The following is a 23,795-nucleotide window of genomic DNA, read 5'->3' as shown; positions in this document are numbered from 1 at the left end:
TTATAGCCATGACACAAATGAAATTACAACGAGTTCTCACAAAGATTTCTTTCCTAGTATTTCCTTTGAAACTTAAGCGATCTCACTGCTCTTTAAACGCTCATGGTTGGATTAACATGCTCCATTGCATGGGAACGAGGGACACAATTTTTATATGCATTTAAAAGTAGTTGAACCTTCCAAGGATCCAATTAGAGTAATTCACATTTTTAGAAGCATAATCTCTTAGTTTAAGAGGTCCAAGGTCAAAAGAGATTATCAGAGTTATTTTAACCTTTATTTTTGTAGAAAATGAGAATTGTTTTTGAAAAGAACTTCAACAATTTATAACGTCAAACATCAGTATCCGAAAGCAGAAATTCCAGAGTACTCTGGGCAGAACTGGTGGAACATAATCAGGGAAAAAAATGTGTTCAACATTTTAACATGTTAAACATGGCGCCTTGTGGCTTAGTTGTATTTTTTTTATTAGTACAGAGGATGGATATTTTTCCATTAGGCTCTTGGGGAATGTATTTAATAGTCTCTCACATTGACTTTGCTCATGTTTTAATGTTTTTCTTGTTAATTTTTGAGAGTTTTTACAAGTCATATTTCCCTCGACATTTTTCTTAGTCTTGTTGACTTTTTCATTTATTTAGCTATTTTACTATGTATTTGAAATTTTTTCTTATCAAATCTACTATTTATTTTTATGATAATTCTTCATACTATATTTAAATGTATTGTTATTTCCTTTCAAGGTTTAATAATTATCTAGTTCTGTTTTCTTGTAGATTTGAGATTTAAACTCAAGTCTTTAATCTGTCTGAAATTTATTTTAGTATATGGTATAAAATGAGGGTCCAAAGTGTTTTTTCCTGCCAAACTGCAAAATTGCTTTCTCAACACAATTTCTCTTCTTTCCTTTTATTATTTAATGCATACTTTAGCAAACATTTAAATTTTATATTCTATATAATAAAGTTTATTTCTGGATGTTCTATTGCTCTTAGCCATAAAATGTTAAGGTGAACAGCTGAACGACTATCCTAATTAAAACATATATCAACCATATTTACCAGCAGCAAATACAATGAGAGTTTTCCATAAACCTGTTTTTTCAAGGAAACCAATTAAAATGGGAAGACACAGTAGAGACCAAGTACATTAACTTTCTCCTCAGGTCTTGCCTTGATTTATTTTAAGGTACCTGGGTCACTGCATTTTTTCTGGGCTGTGTTAAGCCTCAGTCATTTGTGACTAGCCAGTCTCACACCAGCTAAATCCCATCTCTGAAGTTAGTCCAAGAAACTGAACACATACCCTTCCAGCTAATTCCTCCACATCAGACAGAAGGCTTTTCATTGTGTTTTCAGCATTGTTGATTTGTATCTTTCTTAGGAGATATTGGTTTTCTCTTTCTGACAATTTTGTCTGTGGAAAAAAAAAACACGTATTTTTCCATAGTCAGTAGATGTGCACACCAGGTTTGTAAAAATATGCAGAAAACTCTTTCAGTGCAAGAGGACTCAGAGCAGAGTGTGAGCCTTTATTCTCAGAATAGTGGGGTCCACAGGCTACTGCAGGCTGGTATGAAATTTGAGGTCTGCACAAGGGGGTGGAGGGCTCTAAGGGCAGAAATTCTGCAAGCTCCACGTACCAGGCTGGAGATTCTGGCTTGGGCTGTGCTGGTTCTGGGGAAAGGGTATCTTTTCCAAATTTGCACAAAGGCACAATATAGACTGGCAGTGGCCTTGGGTGTCTGAGCCTTAAAACTTCAATTTCGCAGGTCTTGGAGGAAATGATAACCCACGTGAATCAGTGCAAATGGAGTTTAGAAATTCACTTTCCTCTTTTTGGTGTAAGGAGAACAATTCTCTTTATTTCAGACCATTTTCCCCTTTCTTTTCCATTTTGAGCAGTTTGGTCCAAATGCAGCTTTCCTTCGATTACTTTGGAGTAAGCCCTTCAATCTTGGCACTGACTTCCCATGAGCTATAATATTGATATATAATATAATATAATATAATATAATATAATAATTATTTCTACCTTGAAGTTGTGCTGTTGGGGAAAGAGGATTCAAGTGGTATCAAAAGGACTGAGTCTGGGTAACTCCTCTGAGAATCAGTGCCTTCATGTATCCAAACAGATGAGTCTGGTTAAGAACAATTCCTAAATTGGGAATAGAGTACTTACTAAGATTCCATCCAGACCATCCAGGTTTACAATTTTGTAATTTTTGTTTTGTTTTACACTTTGCACATTTGGGCAATTGCTGTGGATATCATTTGTACCTCCAAAAAGCAGAGTAATGAGCACTTTCTATGTTAGGTACTGTTCTAACTGCTCTGCATATAACAACTCACTGAATTCTCTCAACAACCCATGAGGTAGGTGTAATAATTATCCTCAATTCCAGATGAGGTAACTGAAAAATAAAGAGGTTAAATAACTTACCCAAGGTCACATAGCTAGTAAGTGTCAGAGCTGAGATTTGAATCCAAGCATTCTGGTGTCAAAGTTTATGCTCTTAACCATTATGCTAAACTGACGAACAAAGTAAAAAAGTATGCTGGTATTAATTCTATTATCCTTTCAGCAAATCATTATTGTTTTAAAAAATATCCGTTGGTTGTGATTGAAGCCCATGATTTGTGGGCCTGTCACTGTTGTGGCCTCTCCCGTTGCGGAGCATAGGCTCCGGACACGTAGGCTCAGCGGCCATGGCTCATGGGCCCAGCCGCTCCACGGCGTGGGGGATCCTCCCAGACCGGGGCACGAACCCATGTCCCCTGCATCGGCAGGCAGACTCTCAACCACTGCGCCACCAGGGAAGCCCTGAAGCCCATGATTTAAAGGGGAAAAAACACCTCTTAAAGCTTAGATATACAAGCACTGTTATGGTTTTTGACTGTTGCCTGCCTTTAACTTGCTTATTAGATGTTAACCACTAGATCTAGGCAGAGAAACAGAGCATGAGAGTGTGCTTGTGTATTTGAGTGTGTGTGTGTGAGATGAGAAAGAATGTGTGTCAGTGAGAAGGAAAGGTAAGGGCAGGAGAGAGAGGGAGGGAAGAAGGAGGAAAGAGAGAATGAGAGTGTGTGTGTTAGTTTTTAGAGAAACTCCTGAAAACACAGCAAACTGAAGCTAAGGTAATGGTATGTCTGCAGTCTTGACTTGAATAACCAATGTACAGCTCCACTGAAATAAGAGTGTGTCTCCTCCATCAATAGCTTTGTACATAGATACTAGTATTTTAGTCATTTCATTTTCCATATTAACCTTTTTAATAGATGATAGCTCTTGGTTTAGGCTGGAGTTCATTACTGTAATCAACTTTTCATAATTTCCTAGGTCTAACAATCTGTAATATAACCACTGGACTCATACCAAAATGGATAGGAATTACCAGGAGTGACCCTATGAAACCAGAATGAAAATACACAGAAGGTATACCATTCCTGCATACTTTGAGGAGGTAGATGGTGGAGTTGATTTCATTCACATGCCTATGAGCAGCGGCACCAGATGACACACTCAACAGACCGGATTTGCTTTCTTCAATGGAGAGTGCTGCTAACCGAAGGTCATCAGTCAGATCCCAGATGCACTTATCACAGCCTGGGGGTAAAGTGGGTATGTCATTTCTTCAAAATCAAAGGTCAGCCGGGAAGCATGCTGCTTTAAGTCGATTATTATATGCACTTTCTTGGTTAATACTACTTGTAATTTTGTTTCCTGAGGAGTTGTTCTGGGCCAGGAACTCAAAACAGAGTAGGGCCTAAGATGAGCTAAAGTGTACATCAGGCACTTAAAACGTAACAAAAAAACAAACACATGCAACTGAAAATTAGGTTAACGTGAACACTAAAGGCTGAACTGAGAAAGAAAGGAAGCACAAAGGGCAAGGCAACTGAGAGATGGGTGGCAAAGAAGAACCCTCTCTCCACTTTTCTTTGGTGGTAGGAAAGCTGTCTGGGATGACTCTCTCCATGTCAGGCTTTAGGCTTCTGCTTGGTGCCGGCTAGTGAAGATGGAACGTGCCAGGCATTCCCCCTCTCCTAGCAGCTTTTCTTACTGCCTATTCAGGCTCTAATGCCTTCACCTCACCCCAGAGATATCTCAGCACCTCCCCATGGCCCGACCTCCCGTCGGGATGAATTGTTCAGCAGAAGCAGGTCTGCAGGACATCACTGTTTGCGACTATCACTCCCTGATAGCTGACGAACCTGCACACATGGTTAGGTAGGTGGCAGTTTCTCGCTGCTTCCTGCATTTCACGTTTGAGTTCCTCTGACCACTGTCATCACCCCCAGGACCCAGCGCCCTCCTGTGACACACACACAAAGGACACCCTTTGAAACTTTTCTGTTCCCAATCTCTTTCCCCCAGACTGCACTCTCTTCTAGAGAACTGATAAATGGAGACTAAAGTGTTAATGGTTGTTAATATGTTAATTTGTTATTTGAAGTTCAACTCAGACTTCCTCATATGCTCTCTCAAAGGAATGGCTCCCCAGACAGTACATCAGGCTGGTGGAAAAGATGCGTAGGGCCAAGCAGGCACATTGATGTCTTTAAAGTGACCTTGCTTAGGGGGTCACCTATGCTGTCAGTGTATAAACTCTGTCCTGCTTGTGCCTCCCATCCTACGTCACCTTCAGTAATATTAATCTCTTGTGCCTAGAGGGACTGAGCGGCCAAGATACTTTTGTTTGGGGGAAGGGATATCTAATATTAAAGCAGTCTTTAAACCACTCTACCTAAAGCCAAATATTAGTTACTTTTTTGATAGAAGGTTTTCTAAGGCAAAGCTTTCCTTAAATCCTAAAAAATCAGTCATGGACTTTTCTAGGCTAAGGGCTTGAAGGATGCTTGAGAAGTCACTGAGACCGGGTCTGGGCATTTGTTTTGAAATGTTTCAGCAGGTTCTTGCACCATTAGGAATACGCATGATTTGAATAACCAGAGGGGCAGGAAAGAGAGAAGGCAGCTCCATTTCATAGCCTGAATATTATATTTCTGGTGCCACTTCAGATTTAGAGTGATTTGAGAAAAGCCACTTAAATCTCTTGGCATCTCAGTTTCCCCAGTGTTGTAAAGCGTAGCCTGTGGATTACATTATCTGAGGATCTGAAGAGATAATACAGAAAAAGGAGCTAAAATGAACTCAGTCACTGGGAACTGTATTTCCAACTTAGCCTTTACCTACTAAGTAAGATGCCGAATTTAAAGACTTGATCAAATAAATTTTCTAAAATAGAGCTGTTTAAATGTAAATCACCTATCTGCCCATTGGAATCAAGTGGACTGAATGTCTTTTGTTTAGGGTCCATTTGGTTGAGGCACAGACAGGGTTAAAGCCAAGGGTGGGACTCAGGCAGTTTCTAGAGAGAGGGTATTGCATAGCTTTTCTTAATCCTACACCTGCAGCACATTAGAGAAAGTGGGGTTAGTCAATCATGTACTGTTATTTTTACTTATGGTTGGGCAGTCCATGCCTGTAGGGGTTTCAGAACCTTCTTCCAAGCACTCTCCCGTTACGCTGTCACATGGGCCTCCCCCACAACTGCACACTGTGGGAAACAAAAACAAGAGATTAGGGATTCATTTCTTAATGCCTAAAATATGGCAATGTTTTTGTGGTTTGTAGAAATACTGGCTATCGGTATATAATTCTTCAATGGGGATTAATTATATTCTTTCTTAAGATCGTGTGGAATACATAATTTAGTGATTATTCCTCTCACCCAATTAAGCCCCAGCTCAGGGAGATTTTCAAAGGTGACCCTGGGGCAAAAGTAAATCTAAATGTTCTAGGATTCCTTTCTCAACTATTTGAGATTCTGACATGACTTTGCAACTGCTTCAGTCCAAAGAATTCCTGGTCAGTTTCGTAAGGTACAAAATGATCACAGAGTGCATCATTCAGCTGGAATCTGAAAGCCATCCTTTCATCACAGTCAAATTCTCCAGTTAATCCAGCTCCAGGTTTGATTACTGCCAGGTGTGAGTGAGGAGACCCAAGAGCGATTCTTGGGTCCCACAGTGCTTGACTCTTGGCAAGACTGACTCCAAACCTCCAAATGACAGCTATCAGTGGGATAGCTAGCAACAGTGTCGTGGAAAGAATTAGGACCATATTTACATGAATTTAGAAGATCTGAGAGCCCATTATTAATCTTCTGATAATTTCAAGAATGCCTTTTGGAAAAAACCAAAAACAAAATCCCAATCTCACTAGACTGTTGATTTTCCAGTGAGTTTTGGAGTGGAGATTAATTTTTTTTTAACATCTTTATTGAAGTATAATTGCTTTACAGTGGTGTGTTAGTTTCTGCTGTATAACAAAGTGAATCATCTATACATACACATATACATATACATATACATATATCCCCATATCTCCTCCCTCTTGTGTCTCCCTCCCACCCTCCCTATCCCACCCCTCTAGTGTTTCATGGTTCATTCTACCCATGAGCTAAGCTACATTAGTCTTGATAAAAATACCTACCCCTAGAAATATGGGATGCACATTCCTATATTGCCCTGGAAAAGTGTCAAGGGGCTAATTGCAACATTTCCCCAAGATAAATTCATCTAAATCCAGCACTGACAGAGACCCTGTTCCTATCACACATGTCCTGGCTGGGTAGCTGCTGCAGCATGCACAGAACCGTACCTGCACAGTTCTTGGCTCTCCTGGCATCCCCATAGTAGCCAGGTGCGCAGTGTTCACACTTGAATCCGGTGGTGTTGCGTAAACAATTCCTACACTGGCCAGTGACCTCATCACAGTCTTCAAAGATCAGGTTAGGATCTGAATTTCCACTGCAGTCACATTTCTTACAGGTGCTTCCAATCAGCAAGGGGTTTCCATAGTAACCAGGAGCACATCTGAAGGGGAATCACATGTTAAAAATTTAGCATCCATAGTTTTCTTCCTTTTTAGCTTCTTTCCTACCTAGAAGAAAGTGTAATGAACATTTGTGTATTGCTCTCCCAGAATTAATTCCCACTCTTCCATCTTCCTAATAGGACCAGACTTTGTTTTTAAGGAACCACCCCTCCCCATTGTGTTGCAGCCCATTCAGTTCGGCGAGACCTTCATGAGCAGGAGTGTCTGGATATGACCATGGTGGGGGCATTTCTGGTCACTCCAATGACTGAGGTGCACAGCTGGCATACGACAGTGGTACTAGATATGCTACATTTGGCCGTGAGATATGCCACTAGGGCATAGCTAAGAAACGTCCTGGACAAAATGTTAGTAATACCTTTACTGAGAAACACTGGTATGTATTCTACCTTGCCATAGTGAATTGTTCTGATAACCTAAACCTGAGCCAACCAGTGCCTGGCATTGTCCTGGCCGAAATGGTTTGGCTCAGGAGTGATTCAATTGGTGTGGAGCTCAGGGCTCTTGTTTGAGGGTTGTGTGAAGGTCTTCTCTCCCTCTGCAGGTGAACGAAGAGGCAGGCAGCGCACTTAGCTCTGGCAGCCATCTTGTGACTGAAGGAAGACAGTGCGGAGACAAAGCAGAGGGCAGAGCTGGGAGTACCACAGATAAACAGAGCTGGGGCCAGATGGCCATTATTCTGTATGTTTCAGATATGTGAGCCTACAGAGGCCAGGTGCCTAACTGCATTTGCTGTGGAGGCAGAGCTGAGGCCTACGGTCATGCCAGCGGGCCTTAATGAGAGACTCCAGCCCAGGTGGAGAGCAGAGGGTGAACTACTTCCAGCCTTCGCTGGCCTTGCCAAGCTGTGCACTCTGGGGGTGCTGCCTCTGACCAGAGGAAAAGCCCCTTTCTCTACTTTTTCCAAAAGGTAACCTGTCGGCCAGCAGAGGCCCTGCTCTGAGTGATGGGCCCACAGGCCCCACCTAAAGGGGTAGCTGCTTCTCAGCTCCTATCCACTGTTTCTATACTGTAGCCTTGAGGGAATGAAGGACCTATGTTGTCAGATCTTATTTTTAAAGGAAAAAGTTGAAATTCGGATTTTTATGTGAAATCTCAGTTTTTAAAGGTTGGCTCAAACTTTGTAAGAATACTTTCTGAGGCAAACTACACACTTTTTGGCTGGCTGTGGCCCCCTCTCTGCTATGGACCTAAATCAGTGTTGAAGACTGGCTAAGGTGGGCTGAAGATGCTTTGGGAGTGGCTGGAAGGAATGTGCAGTCACACAGTCATGGGACTGAAGGTCAGGCACAGGAGTTAGTTTTGATGAGAAAGAAAAAGAAGAGAGCCAGTGAAGGTTTCTGAGTGATAAAAGTGATGGTGAATGAAGCCGGTGTTGGCATCAGAGTTCAGGATGGACTCGGGGCTGGAATGGGAGACCAGGGTTGGGTGGGGAGGGCCTGGGGTGGGACCTATGCCTTGGTAGTGGAAAGGAAGAGAAGACTTTCCAAGGACACCAATAAGACCCAGCCAGCAATAATAGGACACCACCTTTTTAAATGCTTCCATTTAAAGTAAAAGAATCATGATTCAGAAGATTTGAAAAATAGAGAAATGAAAAAAAATCACATCTGTAATCCCAAGACCTTAACAATCACTGTTCAACATTTTGCATATGTTTTTCCAGGTTTTATTCCTATGTCTCAGTTTTTTGATGTTAGTTGTAATGATGGTGTATGTTCAGTCACTTGCAACGTATCTCATGACTTCACCCAGGTAAATTCATTTAGTTACCACAGACACCTGGGAGGTAGGGCACGCAGGCCTGGCATTCCGAGGCTGAGAGGCTACTTTGGTTTTCCAGGCTCACACAGCTAGGAAGTGACAGCATAAGACTCAGACCTTCTGACCCTGATCTTCTTTCCTTTGCTCTGCCCTGGACCACACTGCTGCTGCTATAAATGAATGAGTGAATTCATCCAACAGAAGGACAATTCATGTCTATTTTGTGTAAGGCACAAAGAGACAGGAAGAGGAAAAACACATAGCCTATGCACTGAAAGAACAGGAAAAGAATTAGGCATAATTACACAAACTCTAGAAGTCGAGGACTATGAAAAAGATAAAAATGAATGTAAGTGCCACACAACCCACAAAGAGACATCCCCTTGAAGAAATGTTCAATAAATTTTATTATTCATACTCATGTCTTTGTACCTTTGGTTCACAGACCCTCTTGTCCCCAAGTCAGCATAAATCATTCCTCTATGGAACACATGGCTGGATTGAATTTCTATCCTGTGCCGCAGTTCACCAAACAGAATATTAGATACTTAGGCTCACTAAAATGGGACTCAGATCTGCCACCTCAGTGTGCAGCTGGGAAGCCTGAGGTCTGGGAGTGAATGGACTTGTCCAAGCTCACAGAAGCCAGATGCCAGTTGCTTTCTTTTCTCTGTTTAATTCCACTGTATTTGATCTCCATAGGTGGTCCCCTGGTCTTCTACTAGTCAGAATCTCAACCACAGTGGAAACCTACTTTGAGTTACTTTGAATTTCAAGAATATCTTTTGGTGGTAGGCTCAGAGGCAACTCTGAAGTCACAGTCCCAACTTCAACCCTACAGGTTTTATAGAATGAGCACACAAAGGTTTTGTACTCATGGCACCCTCTAACCCTGACTTTATAGATGAGGAAACTACAGCATGGAGAAGCTGGACAATTGGTTCACTGCCTCAGGGCTCAAGCATCGTATGGGACTCCAAGCTTATGCTCTTTCCACTCCACAAATCTGGCGTTAATGAGTTAACTAATAAGTCCATTAATGATATAACAGTTGAGTAATTAAATGCTATCTATTAATACACCTAATTCCTGTCCTCGAAGAGCAAATTACAAAGGATACAAAAGGACAAGGTGTCTGATTTAGAGTCAGCATCAGAGACCAGGTACCCAGTACTGGTGCACTTTTATTTTCTTCCATAATCTTGTTTCTAGCTTTATTAATGACTTGATTCACTTGGAGAAAATAGAGCTGATAAATTTACAGTGTAAATGAAAGAACTGTGACATACGAACTTTGTCATTTCAGTCAGTAATCATATCATTTGGGAAAAATGGAAAACAAAAAGATATGTTTTTTGGAAAAAAATGCTTTTGACCAAAAACTATTATTTTGGGAATTTTTGTAGTACTTTCCCTCTCCTCTGCTCCTTCTCTTTTTCTTCTCTTCCCAAGGCCATATACCTCTATCAAAGGTGCCAAAATTCCCAACCCAGGTGGCATAGAATGCCTCTATCAAAGGTGCCAAAATTCCCAACCCAGGTGGCATAGAAGTTTTTCTGGGGGGGATGTCACTCTGTAGCTGTCATCTGGGTTAAATTAAATGAAGAAAAAAAAAAAAGCACCTGTTACATAGTAGGTGCCATATAAATGCTCTCTACTTCTCTACGAATGACTGGGAGCTAAGGCTAGGAAAATATAAGTAACCCATTCCAGGTCACAGGGCCAGAATCCAGAAACGGGGCACGGCAGAGAGTAGGGAGTAATAAGAATTCTATACAGATAACAGGGCTGATACCTTAAGTTTGAAAAACTTGACGCCTGCAGAAAGAATCAGACTAAAGCCCTGAATCATAATATAAGCCTCAATAAATGTTAGCTTCTTCCTCCTCCTCCTCTTTATTATTGTTTTCTAACATCAAGGTCATCATCAAAATCATTATCACCATCATCATCGTCCCTGATGATACTATGTTCTGCCTTTCCTGTTAGGATATTCAGGTCTCCCTGAAATTGCTTTAATTTGCCCCATTCTTCTTTCCTGATCCTTAAGCCATAAGATCCACATGATAAAACCTCATACGGTTTTAGCATGTCTCTCAATCCCCTGCAGAATTGAATGGATGAAGGTACACTGTTAAAGCTGCCGCAAGAGACAATGTGGAATACTAAGGCATTGACATCATATATGTTTATTAAACTGAAAACTTTGTGTTGAACATTGAGGGTCAATTGTGTGACCTTAGATTAAGTCTCTTCATGACTCTGAGTCTCAGGTCCCTCATCTTTAAAATGTACTACTTAGGAGCAGAGGGAAGGTCATTCTGGAATGAGAATGAGAATTCAAAACGACTGTCCATTCGGTTGTGCATTTTATAATTATTTGCATCAGAAGATGACTTCCATTTGCAACCTCTATTCAATTCTGGGTCTTTGATTTTCCAGGCATGGGGTGGGAAGTGGGGGATCAAATGGGGCAAGAAATGACTGACTCTTGTCACTACATCGTGCCTTCTTAAAGGAACATTAAAAATTCTGGGGTTTTTTTTAGTAAAAAAAGTTTTAAAAAAGTATTATTGAAGCAAATATAACTCAGTGCCTACAATGTTTTAGACACTGCAATGGAGGAAGAATGGATAGAGAAATAAATAAGATGCTACTTCTGATGAGAAGCTCATATTTCAATGAGATTTTTAAAAATTGTTTGATTTTGAACAAGTGGCTTAAACTCTGTCTCACATTCTTTCTCTGTAGATAGGATGAAAATGGTATCTCATAGGATTTTATTTTGAAGTTTAAATGTATCATTGTAAGTGAACTGCTTACAGCAGTGCATGGCAAAGAGTAAGCACTCAATAAATGTTAGTTATTATTTTTATCATCATCATCATGATCATCACCTAAATGTAATAAAATGTGGTAAGCTCTACAGTTGACCTGGTGGATTTTAAGAGCAGCAGGTCCAGCACGGGGAGTTTAAATTGTTAGGTGAGAAAGGACTTTGGGAAGAGACAGGCAGGGCCCAGAGCAGGCTAAGTAACATGGACCTTACTGGGTAGACAAGCGTGCTTTGAGCTGCTCTGCACAGTAGTAGAAGAGGCTTGTGTCTTATGTTTAGACCACTGTTGCTCAGAATTGTATGTAGTATGGATGCTTGTGAAAAGAAAGACATTCATACAGAATATCTCTTCCAGTGTTCATTTAAATTACCTTTAAATATTTCAAACATAAAAGTAGTAACTCCTTATGTCTATGACTTGTATACATCTTGAAAAACCAAGATAAATTTTCCAAGTAAAACAAAACTATAAAATGGACTGAATTCAAATGAACAGTATTAATTCAAGGCAACGGATGATGTCGTTGCAACTGAATGGTTACTTGCAATGTGATGTGGTAGAGGACTGTTTGAGCTCAGCATGCATGACCTGCCCTGTGCTATGTCATGACTCTGTGTGCCTCACTGTCATGTCATTCGGCCTCCAATTGTCTGTAATGTCTCACTGACACACCATCAGCCATTATTTTCTCCTCAGCTCTGAGGCAGATAGATCCCCCTTTATTATAAAATGGTACTTCAGAAAGTCCAGAACATGTTTCAATGAACTTTTTTCTCAAGATTATCACTGAAATGAAACACAAAATTAAAAAAATACTCACTGAGAACCCATGAACCTCCACGAATATTTCCAAGGACACCAGTCAGTGGCTCTTGAGCCCCAGTTTGAGAATCACTGTTTTGTATTTTGCGGGTGTGGTATTAAAGGTTGAAATAGAGCAGCAGTTCACAAGTCAGTGAGAGGACTGGTGTGAGAACCCAATGGGAAATCAAAATATGGGTCCCCAGGCCTCACCTGAGAGGTCTCTTTTCAGTGGGGCACGGAGTGGGTGAGGGAGGGCTAGGGAATCCAAAGGTTTCCAGGAGATACTTACACACAGTCAGACTTGAAAATCACCCCTGATTAAATGATCTTTAGGTACAGAAACACCCAGAGTGCTCTTGTTTGAACTAATGAGATAGATATCCATGCAAATCAGCTGCATATTTTGGAAAGATCTTGTGGAGAGATCTGAGTTTACAAATTCATTGAAAATATATTAGATGAAGTTTAATTGGGACAATTTAACAACTTGATGATTAAACTCAAAACAGAACCCCCCTCTCAGTCCCAGAGTCAAACAAATCAAAAGCAGTTAAGGCCACCTCCTGTGGGATGATCCAGCCCCACTGTGGGAAGGAAACCACTCCTTTCACTACGCTTTTGAAGAGCCTCTGCTTGCCCTCTCTTTAGCTTTTCATTTTTTCTGTCTTGCAATGAATGGTTTTCAGGTTTGTCTCCTCCCCTAGCCTTGACTTCATTGAGGACAAGAAAACATGTCTTAGATGTATTGCATCCCTACTCTTCCCACCAATCTGTGTGGTCATTTCTATTTTGAAAAAGAGTTACCTGGATTGTCAGGTCAATTTTTGATGTAAAAGACCTCAGTGGATTCTTTTTAAAAGAACAGGGTGGGGCTTCCCTGGTGGCGCAGTGGTTGAGAGTCCACCTGCTGATGAGGGGGACGCGGGTTCGTGCCCCGGTCCGGGAAGGCCCCACGTGCCGCGGAGCGGCTGGGCCTGTGAGCCATGGCCGCTGAGCCTGCGCGTCCGGAGCCTGTGCTCCGCAACGGGAGAGGCCACAACAGTGAGAGGCCCGCGTACCAAAAAAAAAAAAAAAAAAAAAAAAGAACAGGGTGAGAGGAAGAGAAGGAGAAAAGAAAGTTGCTCAAAGTGATCCTCCCCCAACGCAGATGAAAGGCCTTAGAAGGGATACTTACTTCCAGCACCTTTGTAGATGCAGCCTCCTGTCAAAGGGAATCTACTTAACAGACTAACCATTTTTCTCCTCCACATCAGAAGTTCATCTAATTCATTAATTGTCAATGTTTAAAATACGAGACTCTTAGAAGACATTTGGGAAAAGCAGAATGGGAGAAGAATCCAGATTTTTAAGCCAAACTTTCCAAATCCTGGTTTCCCCACTTAGCAGTGATGTGACTTTAGATAAGTCACAGTTTCCTCATATGCAAAATAATAAAATATGACCTCCTCTCAGGGTAGTTATGAGGCTGAGAGAAGACATAGGAAACAATCAATAAAGGGCACTATTTCTAGCTAAGGAAACTGAGATTCAGGGAAATGAGCCAGCTTGTCCCAAGCACACATTATGCCAGCAGTGGCAAAAGGACTATAGGCACAATGACTCGTACTGTTACCAGTTAATTTTTATTGAGCATTTATTAAGTGCCAGGTGCCATACTAAAAACTTCACAGTATTACTCACAACAGTCCTATGAGGTGGGTATTTTCATTTTTTCCTTTCTGGAGATGTGGAAATAGCCACTTAGAGATCAAATAACTTGCCCAGGAGGATCATAAAGGGCTACAGCTGAGAGACAGACTCAGCCAGGCTGATGCTACATCTCAACACTGTACTTCCACTTCCCAAACTAGTGCTCTCTCCTCCATCCTATCAATCCAGGTCCAGGCTAAGCAGCAGATCTGACTGAGCCTTGCTGATTAATGGCAGGTTCCAGGAACCTCTGATGTGGGCCAGGGGATTTATCATCTACAATGCCACTTGTGAGGTGGGCATGATGTCCTGTGCCAGGCCCCCCACTGTCACTGACAGAACCCTAATCCGCACCCCTGTGTGATTTTGTAGGACTGAGCCCTTAGGGCTGAGATTACTCACTTCTGGAGGAACTTGCATTTGGTCAGCAGGACTCTATTTAAGGCCATTAATTCCCCCTTCAGGAGCCATACAACACCCATGAGCTGGTAATATTGCTCAATCCTTATTCGACTAAACTGAGTTAAACCTCAGACACTGAGGAGAAAAATCTCTATCCCTGGCTGATGAACAATCCTCTCACCCACACTGAGCCAGATAATGAGTAAATCAGGTGGCTCATCTTCCTGGGTCCCCAAATAAGGAAATACAGAAAAAGTTTGTCACCAACATTAATCAGCCGAAGGTCATCTGATCATCTCTAGAAGTCCCTTAAAGGATGACATTCATATGGTCCCTCACCTTTCACATCCCTTGGAAAATCCCACAGCTCTTTAGCAAAGGAATTATCCACATTTTGCACATTTAATAATCACAATAACAATGCCCTCAAAATACAGAGATTTTTCTATGTACCATAGACACTGTGGCTTTTTAAAAAGAGTTCCAGAGCTACACTTTTAGAGATGGAGGGTGTTTTCCTCGGAAATGAGCCGGTATTTAAGGTTTACCTTTTGAGCCCCAGGCTGAATCTGTGAGCTCCACCCAGGGCAGTAAGCAGCGTGCTGCGGTGAAGTGAGTGCGCTGCAGATGTGGGGATGTGGGACTGTATGTCTGATCAGTCCCTTCTGCCCCTTCCCTCCCTGTCTTGAGGACACCACACAACATTTCACTGCCTAAACACAGTGGGGAGGATATTAATGGCATTTATGTTAAAAATAAGAAGGCCTCTCTGTGAGACTCTTTCAGTGAAAGCACTTTTATCTTAGAAAGCTGTGAGCAGCTGAGGGAGGATGGGAAATGTCTTGCCAGGAATCATTCAGTGGGAGTCTTGCACCCTTGCTTGCCAAGGCCATTCTTGTTTGAGCAAAGCCCAAAGCAACTTAAAAAAGAGTGTTAGGTGTAGATACCAAAAAAGGATTCAGAAAATCCAAACTCATGGAATTAGTTTACTTTTCAGGAGAGGAGATGGTATAAAGAATAGGTTAAATAATAGGTTTGTGCTTTTTTTCAATGTATCACTCTAATAACTGACCAGTTGATAAAAAAGGAATCACTGAAGAAGACTTTCTCTCTTTCTCTCTCTCTTTTGGACATTAATTGTACTACTGGTTCTCAGTGAGAGAGAGAGAGGGAGAGGACTGTTACCAAAACCATCTAGAGAATCTCTTCAAAATACGCATACTAATTTTTCCTCTTTCCTTGCCCACTTATCCTGAGATGTAGCCCTGGACGCCTAGGGAGCATTCTCATAGCTGTATATGAGACATGGGATTTGGGAACGCTCCCCCAAGGGGTTTTGAAATGCTATCTCCCACTCCCTCTTCTTAAGACCTACTGAACGAGAGCATGGCAGAGCTGATGAGTGTAAGAAACAGGAAGTTTCCTTTGACCCCCATAGCACATGGTGACTTTCAGTAGCCTACCTTTCACAGTTAGGTCCAGCATAGTTTTCTTTACAAATACATCGAACAGCTCCATTTTTCCTATAGCATGATTCTGCAAAACTGGAATTGAAAGAGAATATTAGAAGTCAATTCCATACATCACTGACGAGACTGTCTTAACTTTTGATTTTGATTAGATCGTCTCTACCTTGGTCCCCTCAAGTTCAAATGGGTGCAATCATTTGCTTCAGTTAAATTAAATCTTCCTCTTTTCAGGAGAGCTCAGACTATCAGGCTCAGACAGAAAGTGACACACCACTGGTGACACCATTTCCCATGTCTACCTCATTTATTTTTCCATAGACGCACTTTATTATTTTTACTTGAAACAGTGGGAATTTCCAGAACATCAGGTATATGTGTATGTGTGTGTGTATAAATATATATGTATATATTTTTTAATGCAAGTGTAAAACACATATCCTAAAGCTAGAGTAAAATAAGTAAATTTTACCTGTGATTTTAGATTTCTATGAGAATTTTCTCTTATTCCTACCACTTTCTGTGTATTCACTTGAAAGTTTCCCCCTTTTTTCTGCACTAGCTCTCTTTCACGCTTCAAGGTCATGAACCAATTCTAAACTATGCTTTATAATCTCCACAAAACCTTAATTTCTTTCATGTGTACCTTAAAGATTGGGAATAAAGGGTGCAGGGACTGGCTCAGCTGATCAAAGTCATAAAGCAAGTACTCAAGCAAGAAATAGGACCCATCGTAAAAGGATTCTAGTTCATGAAACCCACTCTCTTGATTCTTCTTTTTTTTTGATAATAAAAGTTAGGACACAGGACAGAAAACAAATAAATATATTGCTTCAGCAGAATAAATAACTATCTTAATTATGAAGGCAAGGGAAATGGAATATTGTTCTCCATATGTTTTGAAAATTCTACCTACACTGACACATGAATCCATCCCCATGAGGGAGGTGTACAAAATTTTTAAGACTTTTAAATTAGTTTTGGCTTAGGTACTGTACAATCCATGGAGTGTGACCTACTGTTCTCACATTCCTGCATGTATCAGCAAAGACCTAACCATCTTTGGAGGAAAGCAAATGGAAATGCTTGCTTTGTGTGAAAATATTTATAAAATCAATCAGAAAACAAATGTGCTTCTCAGTGAAAGGCAGTACATACAATTTATTTTCTCTAATAGTCTGGTTAAAAACATTCCAATGAATTACATTTCTTTGGCATTTACCCTTTATTTTGCTTGTTCTTATCCCTCAGCCTACTTAAAGAAACACTATCAGTTAAGTGTCCAGAACATGAACAAACCCACATGCATGTTTCTTTGAAGATGTTCCGCCCAGCAGCCCACCCATGGCTTGAAGGAATGAAATATCTGCCTGGAGTTGTCTGCTTTGAGCTCATGTCCTACAGTTTCAAACAGATGACATTTTCCTTGTTTGGAGCAATTATTAGTAGACATGAAGGATGTCTGGCCAACCCTAAAATAAATAAATGAGCTCTGTGCAAATGGTCCCTGGGAATAGCTGTGTGACTATTGGTCTTGGTGGAGGGAGACTCAGAGGCAGCAGAGCCACTGAGGGTTCCTTTTCCGTTTTCCATCAGCATTAATTGTTTATATTTTGCTTAGGCTAAAGTCTGTTTTGGGCTAGGGAAATGAAAACACTGCACCTTTCTCAGCCCACACTAATAATCATGGGGCCCTCTCCAAGTGGAAGGGAGTCTTTTGTTCTTGGTAAACCCTCAGGGAACTTAAAGGAAAATAGACTCAGCACTCTTTGTTTGCAAAACTCCCTCAAGCATCACTTCCTTGCCTTCTGATGTGGCTATTGTAATATCTGGAGATCCAAATCCTGGGTCTGTAGGCTCAACTTGCATATCTTTCAAAGTGTAATTCAGATTCCATGCTTGGTGCCTTTCTGAAATCTCAAATAAAAGTCCTGGCACTTTGATTTTTTATAGAAAGTAGAAATATGAATTTTAAGAAAAGCTGAAAGAGGCAGTGGGGAGTTTCTTTTTTTATGATATTTGATTAGTATTTGAGATTAGTTAACTCAGTCAATAATAAGGCCAGATCAAAGACTAGCACTTTATAGGATCCAGGCAAATCTGTCTTGTTCTATGATCACACACTATCCCCCCACCCCACCCCACCCCCACTTTCTGTATCCAGTTCTCTCCCCCAAGGGATTCAGGAAGTAGAACTATTGCCACTACAGAGAAAGCAGGTCTCTTCCACCCTTCCCAATTCCTCCACACTCCCACTTAATGTTCTTTACTTATAGGTCATATATTTTTGCTTTTGTGTTAATCTTCAGCAGGTTTTTCCACCTCAAATCTGTCCTCTAGAGCAGGAGTCCCCAACCCCCAGGCCGAGGACCGGTACCGGGCGAGACCTGTTAGGAACCAGACCGCAGAGCAGGAGGTGAGCAGGGGGCAAGCGAGCGGAGCTTCATCTGCGGCTCCCCTATCGCTGGCGTTACCGCCTGAACCATCCCCCGCCGCCCCTTCCATGGAAGAATTGTCCTCCACGAAAGCAGTCCCTGGTGCCAAAAAGTTTGGGGACCACTGCTCTAGACTTCAGCTTTTACATCTGTGAATATGTACTTAACTGCACAGCCTGTTCCCTAAGTCCCTCAATTGCTCTTTTGAACCTGGATCCACTCACAAAAGCAGAGAAAGAACATGGGTGGAAATGGTGATTCTTGTTGCCTATGGAAACTACCTGTGTTTCCTCTTTCCAGACAAGAAGCTCATTCCCTGATTGGCAAGTTTCTGCTTCTTTTATCTGAAAGAGTTAACAGTCTTCAGAAGAGCTTCTTGATGAACTAAGATACTGGATAATCTGGCTCAAAGGTAAAAAGGTCATTTGCTTTAGAAGCTTCAAAATATTGCTGTAATTTCATCTATTTTAATGAAGGCAGGAGTTTTTAACTGTTTTATTCACAACTGTGACCAACAACCAGTACATGATTGGCACATAATAAGTGCTTGATTAATATTTGTTGATTTTATGTAGACAAGACTTCTCAGCCCATAGGAATGAGGCTCCAGAAGACTTATATCTCAAGACATTAATGTTCTATAATTTAGATAAGGAAGTCTTGTCATACGAATGGTGCAAAAAGTACAAAAGTTGGACAATACAATGAAGAATTTGGGATTACCTTTCTAATTCATCTGGTAGTTTCTAAAGAAACTGCAGCTCTAAGCTTATAAAGCTGCTTTGAGCAGATGGTGCTATATAACGTCTTTGTTTATATGGGAGAATGAGTGAAACCTGTTATTAGAAAGTTGGAGGTTAATATATTTAACAAAATAACTATACCACGGTAAGGGAGCAGCATGCTAAACACCTCATCACATATGGTTAAGACTCATGTTTTAGAGCAGAATATATATATTTTTTAACATCTTTATTGAAGTATAATTGCTTTACAATGGTGTGTTAGTTTCTGCTTTATAACAAAGTGAATCAGCTATACATATACATATATCCCCATATCTCTTCCCTCTTGCATCTCCCTCCCACCCTCCCTATCCCACCCCTCTAGGTGGTCACAAAGCACCAAGCTGATCTCCCTGTGCTATGCGGCTGCTTCCCACTAGCTAGCTATTTTATGTTTGGTAGTGTATATATATAAATGCTACTCTCTCACTTCATCCCAGCTTACCCTTCCCCCCTCCCCATGTCCTCAAGTCCATTCTCTATGTTAGAGCATAATATTAATGAACAATTAAAGAATATACCTAGATGAGGCAAAGGGAGCTCATAAATCAGGACACACTTGAATGAAAATAATAGAACCTAATGTTTTTTTCCACTCTTACTCTCAGTACCATCCATTTTGCACACATTATTAATACCATTGGACATGAAAAATCACAAAGCAAAGGCTGAGACAGTTTAATGGTTTCTAAAGAAAGATGGGGCTGTAAAACATCTGACTTCTTCACTGACAGACTCATCAGAGGATTTGAACAAATCACAAGCTATTAGGTGAAATGTTAGGTGGTATTGGTGTTCAATAAAGGGAAAAAACATTAGGGGGAAATTTGGTTGTCATCTCTTTTCTCTTTATAAGAAAGTATGTGTGATGATATCACTTATATGTGGAATCTAAATATGACACAAATGAACTTATCTATGAAACAGAAACAGACGCATGGACATAGAGAACAGACTTGTGGCTGCCAAGGGGGAGGGAGGGATGGATTGGGAGTTTGGGATTAGCAGATACAAACTGTTATATATAGAATGGATAAACAGTTCCTATTGTATAGCACAGGGAACTATATTCAATATCCTGTATTAAACCATAATAGAAAAGAAAAAAAAAGAAGTGTGTGTGTGTGTGTGTGTGTGTGTGTGTGTGTGTTTGTGTGTCAGGCATTCAGGCCTTTTAAAAATTATTTTATATCCATTATTTAATTTTTACTACAACTATCGAGCAAATATTACATCCAAACGCTTAGAAGAGTGCCTGACATAGAGTATGCAAAATGCGTTAGAAAAAATACAAAGTATGTGTTCAGTAAAGCCAACATCTACATACACCTTTCTATGTGTGAGGCACCAACCCAAGTGCTATCCTAATCCAACTTTGTGAGGCAGATCCTTACACAAACTTTTATTTACTAAGGAAAAAACTGAGATCCAGAGCAGGTTAAAGGAATCAACAAATGAAGCTAACATCCGAATCTAGTTTCCTTGACCTGAAATCTCACGGAAAGTGAGACATAGAGAGAAAAGACTTTGTCTAAAATAACACAGCTATAATGTGCCAACGCAGAGATATGAACCTAGATTTTTTACTTTTTCCACTTGTGGGATAATAAAAAATATATATTTGATTTTTGTCTTGGTTCCTGGTACAGAGCTCCTAAAATCCATGGAATTTCTTAGTGACATGACTGTCTTTTGTTATTCATAATGAGTCCCTTTCAATTGTATCTTTTTTTTTTTTAAGGCTTTTCTTTTCACCCGTGATGGAACCATGCCCCCTGCAGTGGAAGCGAGGATTCTTAACCACTGGACCACCAGGGAAGTCCCAACAGTCTTTGAGTTTATGTTAATGAGGTGACTCGATGGGTCCCTCAGTAGCTTCAGGACGTGGGCTGGTCTGCGGGAAGAACCTACTACTGTAGTAGGGTTCCTGTAGTAGCGTTGGAATTTTCAACCCCATCCCTCCCTCCACCTCATGGAAGGGGAGAGGGGCTAAAGATTGAGTTCAATCACCAATAATTCAATCATGACTATAATGAAACTTTGATAAAGCTCGGAACAACAAGGTTTGGGGAGCTTCTGGGTTGGTGAACACACAGATTTGCTGAGGGGTGGTGCACCTGGAGAGCAAGTGCACAGAGGCTCTGCTCCCTCCCATCTCCCTGTCCATGTGTATTATCTTTAACTTCTCACTCAGGAAACATAGCCAGAAGTGAAAATTCATTTTCTCAGATATCTTCTGTGAGCTGACTGGTCTAAAGCACATCTGTTTATCTGTGCTCTATTTCTGATTGAAAGCCTAGTTAGCCACCACATGTAGAAAATGTCCGCTCTATGGGAGCAGGAGAAACACTACCGCTGAAAATGATGAATTATAATGTCTGTTGGCATCACCAGTTGTGATCTCTCTAGGTCAAGGGATGGCCAAGAAAAGATGAGACTAGCCTTGATTATAAAACTTGGGAAGCTTCATTGACTTTTGTGATGTGCCCCGTACCCCACCCCCAATATTTAGGGAACAAAGTCATCACCTATGCTGCAGTGCTTAAGCTTTCCTGAAAGTGGATTTAGGCTAGAAAACTTTCCTGTATCTCTCCAGTCTCATTGCAACATGAGATACTCAATTTTGACTGTGGAAAAACCTTAGAACTCTGTATAGGGAGAAAAAAAAGAAAGAAAAACTAAGCGGATAAGTGGTAGAAGAGACCATCTTCCTTTAAGACTTACTTGGCAACATGAGGCAGGGGGCAGGCGCACGGCTGGCAGACGCGGGGTGCTCCCCTGATGGCATCTCCGATATAACCATCTAGACATTTCTCACAGTGCTCGCCTGTTGTGTTCCGTTGGCAGTGCTGTAAGACAAAAGATAAGAAAACTGACAAGGACACAGTAAGAAACTTTATACACAGCAAATGTGGCAATCAAGCAGTAGTTCAAGCAAAGGGGATGTCAGGCCTGACAAAATAGATGGTATGTGATGGTCCTGGTCAGCACAAAGGAGCCACGCTGGCCCCGCTACAAAGTGTGGACAATGGGGATGACCTCTGCATGTGCAGTAGCAGCCTGGGGACTCTCTTCAGAGTTTGTGTGAAGAGGGGATTATTCTTCAGTTACTCATTTCAATTCAGAATGATAATCAGAATGATCAAACTCTGGATATCCTAGAAGCATCAGTTTACTGACTTGGAATAAATATGAAAGGAAAAAACAAATCTGCCTGGGTAAGCACCAGGGGGAACACTTTAAGAATTTATGGGCTTGGGGCTTCCCTCGTGGCCCAGTGGTTAAGAATCCACCTGCCAACGCAGGGGACACTGTTTCGTGCCCTGGTTGGGGAAGATCCCACATGCCGCGGAGCAGCTAAGCCCGTGCGCCACAACTACTGAGCCCACATGCTGCAACTACTGAACCCATGTGCTTAGAGCCCGTGCTCTACAACAAGAGAAGCCACTGCAATGAGAAGCCCACGCACTGCAACGAAGAGTAGCCCCCGCTCGCCACAACTTGAGAAAGCCCGCGCACAGCAACGAAGACCCAACACAGCCAAAAATAAAATAAATAAATAAATATTAAAAAAAAAAATTATGGGCTTGGAAGAACAAAATGTGTAAGAATAAAGCATAAATGGAGTAGAAGGTAGATAAAGAATATTCTGCTAATGGGTTGATATCTTGGATAATGATATACAAAAAATAGTAAGCAGGTTTATTGCGTGATTTTTCCATTTGTGGTGGGGATAATTGGATAAAAAGCACAAAACAGTTGATTCTTCTGCCTAGAATGTCTGTTTATCATTCAAGATCTGCACCAGGCCTTAAGAGCTTCAGGATTCCTTCCTGATGCCCCCTTCCCCGATCCTTCTCTCCTTCCATTGCCCACATTGTACTGTTACCATCAGCTCCGAGCTTCAGCAGTGCTTCTCTCCACACTGTGTCTCTCAGCATTATACTGCCATCAACTTGAATGGAGTCTGTACTCAGCAGCTGTTTGTTGAGCTGATGGATTAATTTCTCACTAGTCCTCTGGATGCTAGTCTACTGATACTTTCTCCAACTGGACATGGCTGGATTGCACAAGGCAATGCCAGTAGCACTATGATATTTTCAAAGATGAAAAGAAGACATCTATATTCACCAGAGTGTATAAAGTTTGAATAGGCTTTTCAGTGAAAAATTGTACCGTTAGAATTAGGTGCCATTGAAGAGGCACCCTCCTGTTTGAGCAATTCCCTTAGTAACATCTATGCATGAGAACTTCAATAGAATAACTTTTTTTAAACAGGGCTCTGTGGAGGAATCTTGGGGAAGGCAAGACGGAGTGACTGGAAACTTAACTCTGAGTTTGTTATTTTGTCTCTATGTTCTGTGTTGAGGTTCAAAATAATAGTGAGGTCCTGCTCAAAACATTTTATCTGGATTAACTAATTTAATTCTCAAAATAATTCTAAGGTAAGTTACTATTTTTTTCCCCATTTTACAAATGAATAGAGACACAGGGAGGTTAAGTAAATTGCCCAGTGTCACACAGAGGTAGGTGTGTCTCAAAAGTGAGATCTGGGGGCTTCCTGGGTGGCGCAGTGGTTGAGAGTCCGCCTGCCGATGCAGGGGAGACGGGTTCGTGCCCCGGTCTGGGAGGATCCCACATGCCGCGGAGCGGCTGGGCCCGTGAGCCATGGCCGCTGGGCCTGCGCGTCCGGAGCCTGTGCTCCGCAGC

At 41.4% G+C, this 23,795-nt stretch overlaps 1 protein-coding gene across 2 annotated transcripts in view; it reads right to left on the bottom strand.

Annotated features, from left to right (window-relative positions):
- LAMA4 (laminin subunit alpha 4) overlaps positions 1–23,795 on the bottom strand; it is a 152,367-nt gene that overhangs the window by 80,196 nt on the left and 48,376 nt on the right. Inside the window, exons 4-9 of one of the 2 annotated variants that reach the window (XM_007452592.1) lie at positions 21,810–21,934; positions 15,863–15,943; positions 6,667–6,881; positions 5,486–5,560; positions 3,455–3,606; positions 1,306–1,416 (exon numbers count right to left, since the gene is read on the bottom strand). In XM_007452592.1, the coding sequence (XP_007452654.1) occupies positions 1,306–1,416; positions 3,455–3,606; positions 5,486–5,560; positions 6,667–6,881; positions 15,863–15,943; positions 21,810–21,934 (759 nt within the window). Of the gene's footprint in view, positions 1–1,305; positions 1,417–3,454; positions 3,607–5,464; positions 5,561–6,666; positions 6,882–15,862; positions 15,944–21,809; positions 21,935–23,795 lie in introns of both variants that reach the window. The other variant, XM_007452593.1, reaches the window with a different exon arrangement.

Source organism: Lipotes vexillifer, unplaced genomic scaffold (assembly GCF_000442215.2).
Source record: "Lipotes vexillifer unplaced genomic scaffold, Lipotes_vexillifer_v1.1 scaffold463, whole genome shotgun sequence".
Classification (NCBI taxonomy): Eukaryota; Metazoa; Chordata; class Mammalia; order Artiodactyla; family Lipotidae; genus Lipotes; species Lipotes vexillifer.
This window is presented reverse-complemented; position numbering and strand designations above follow the sequence as displayed.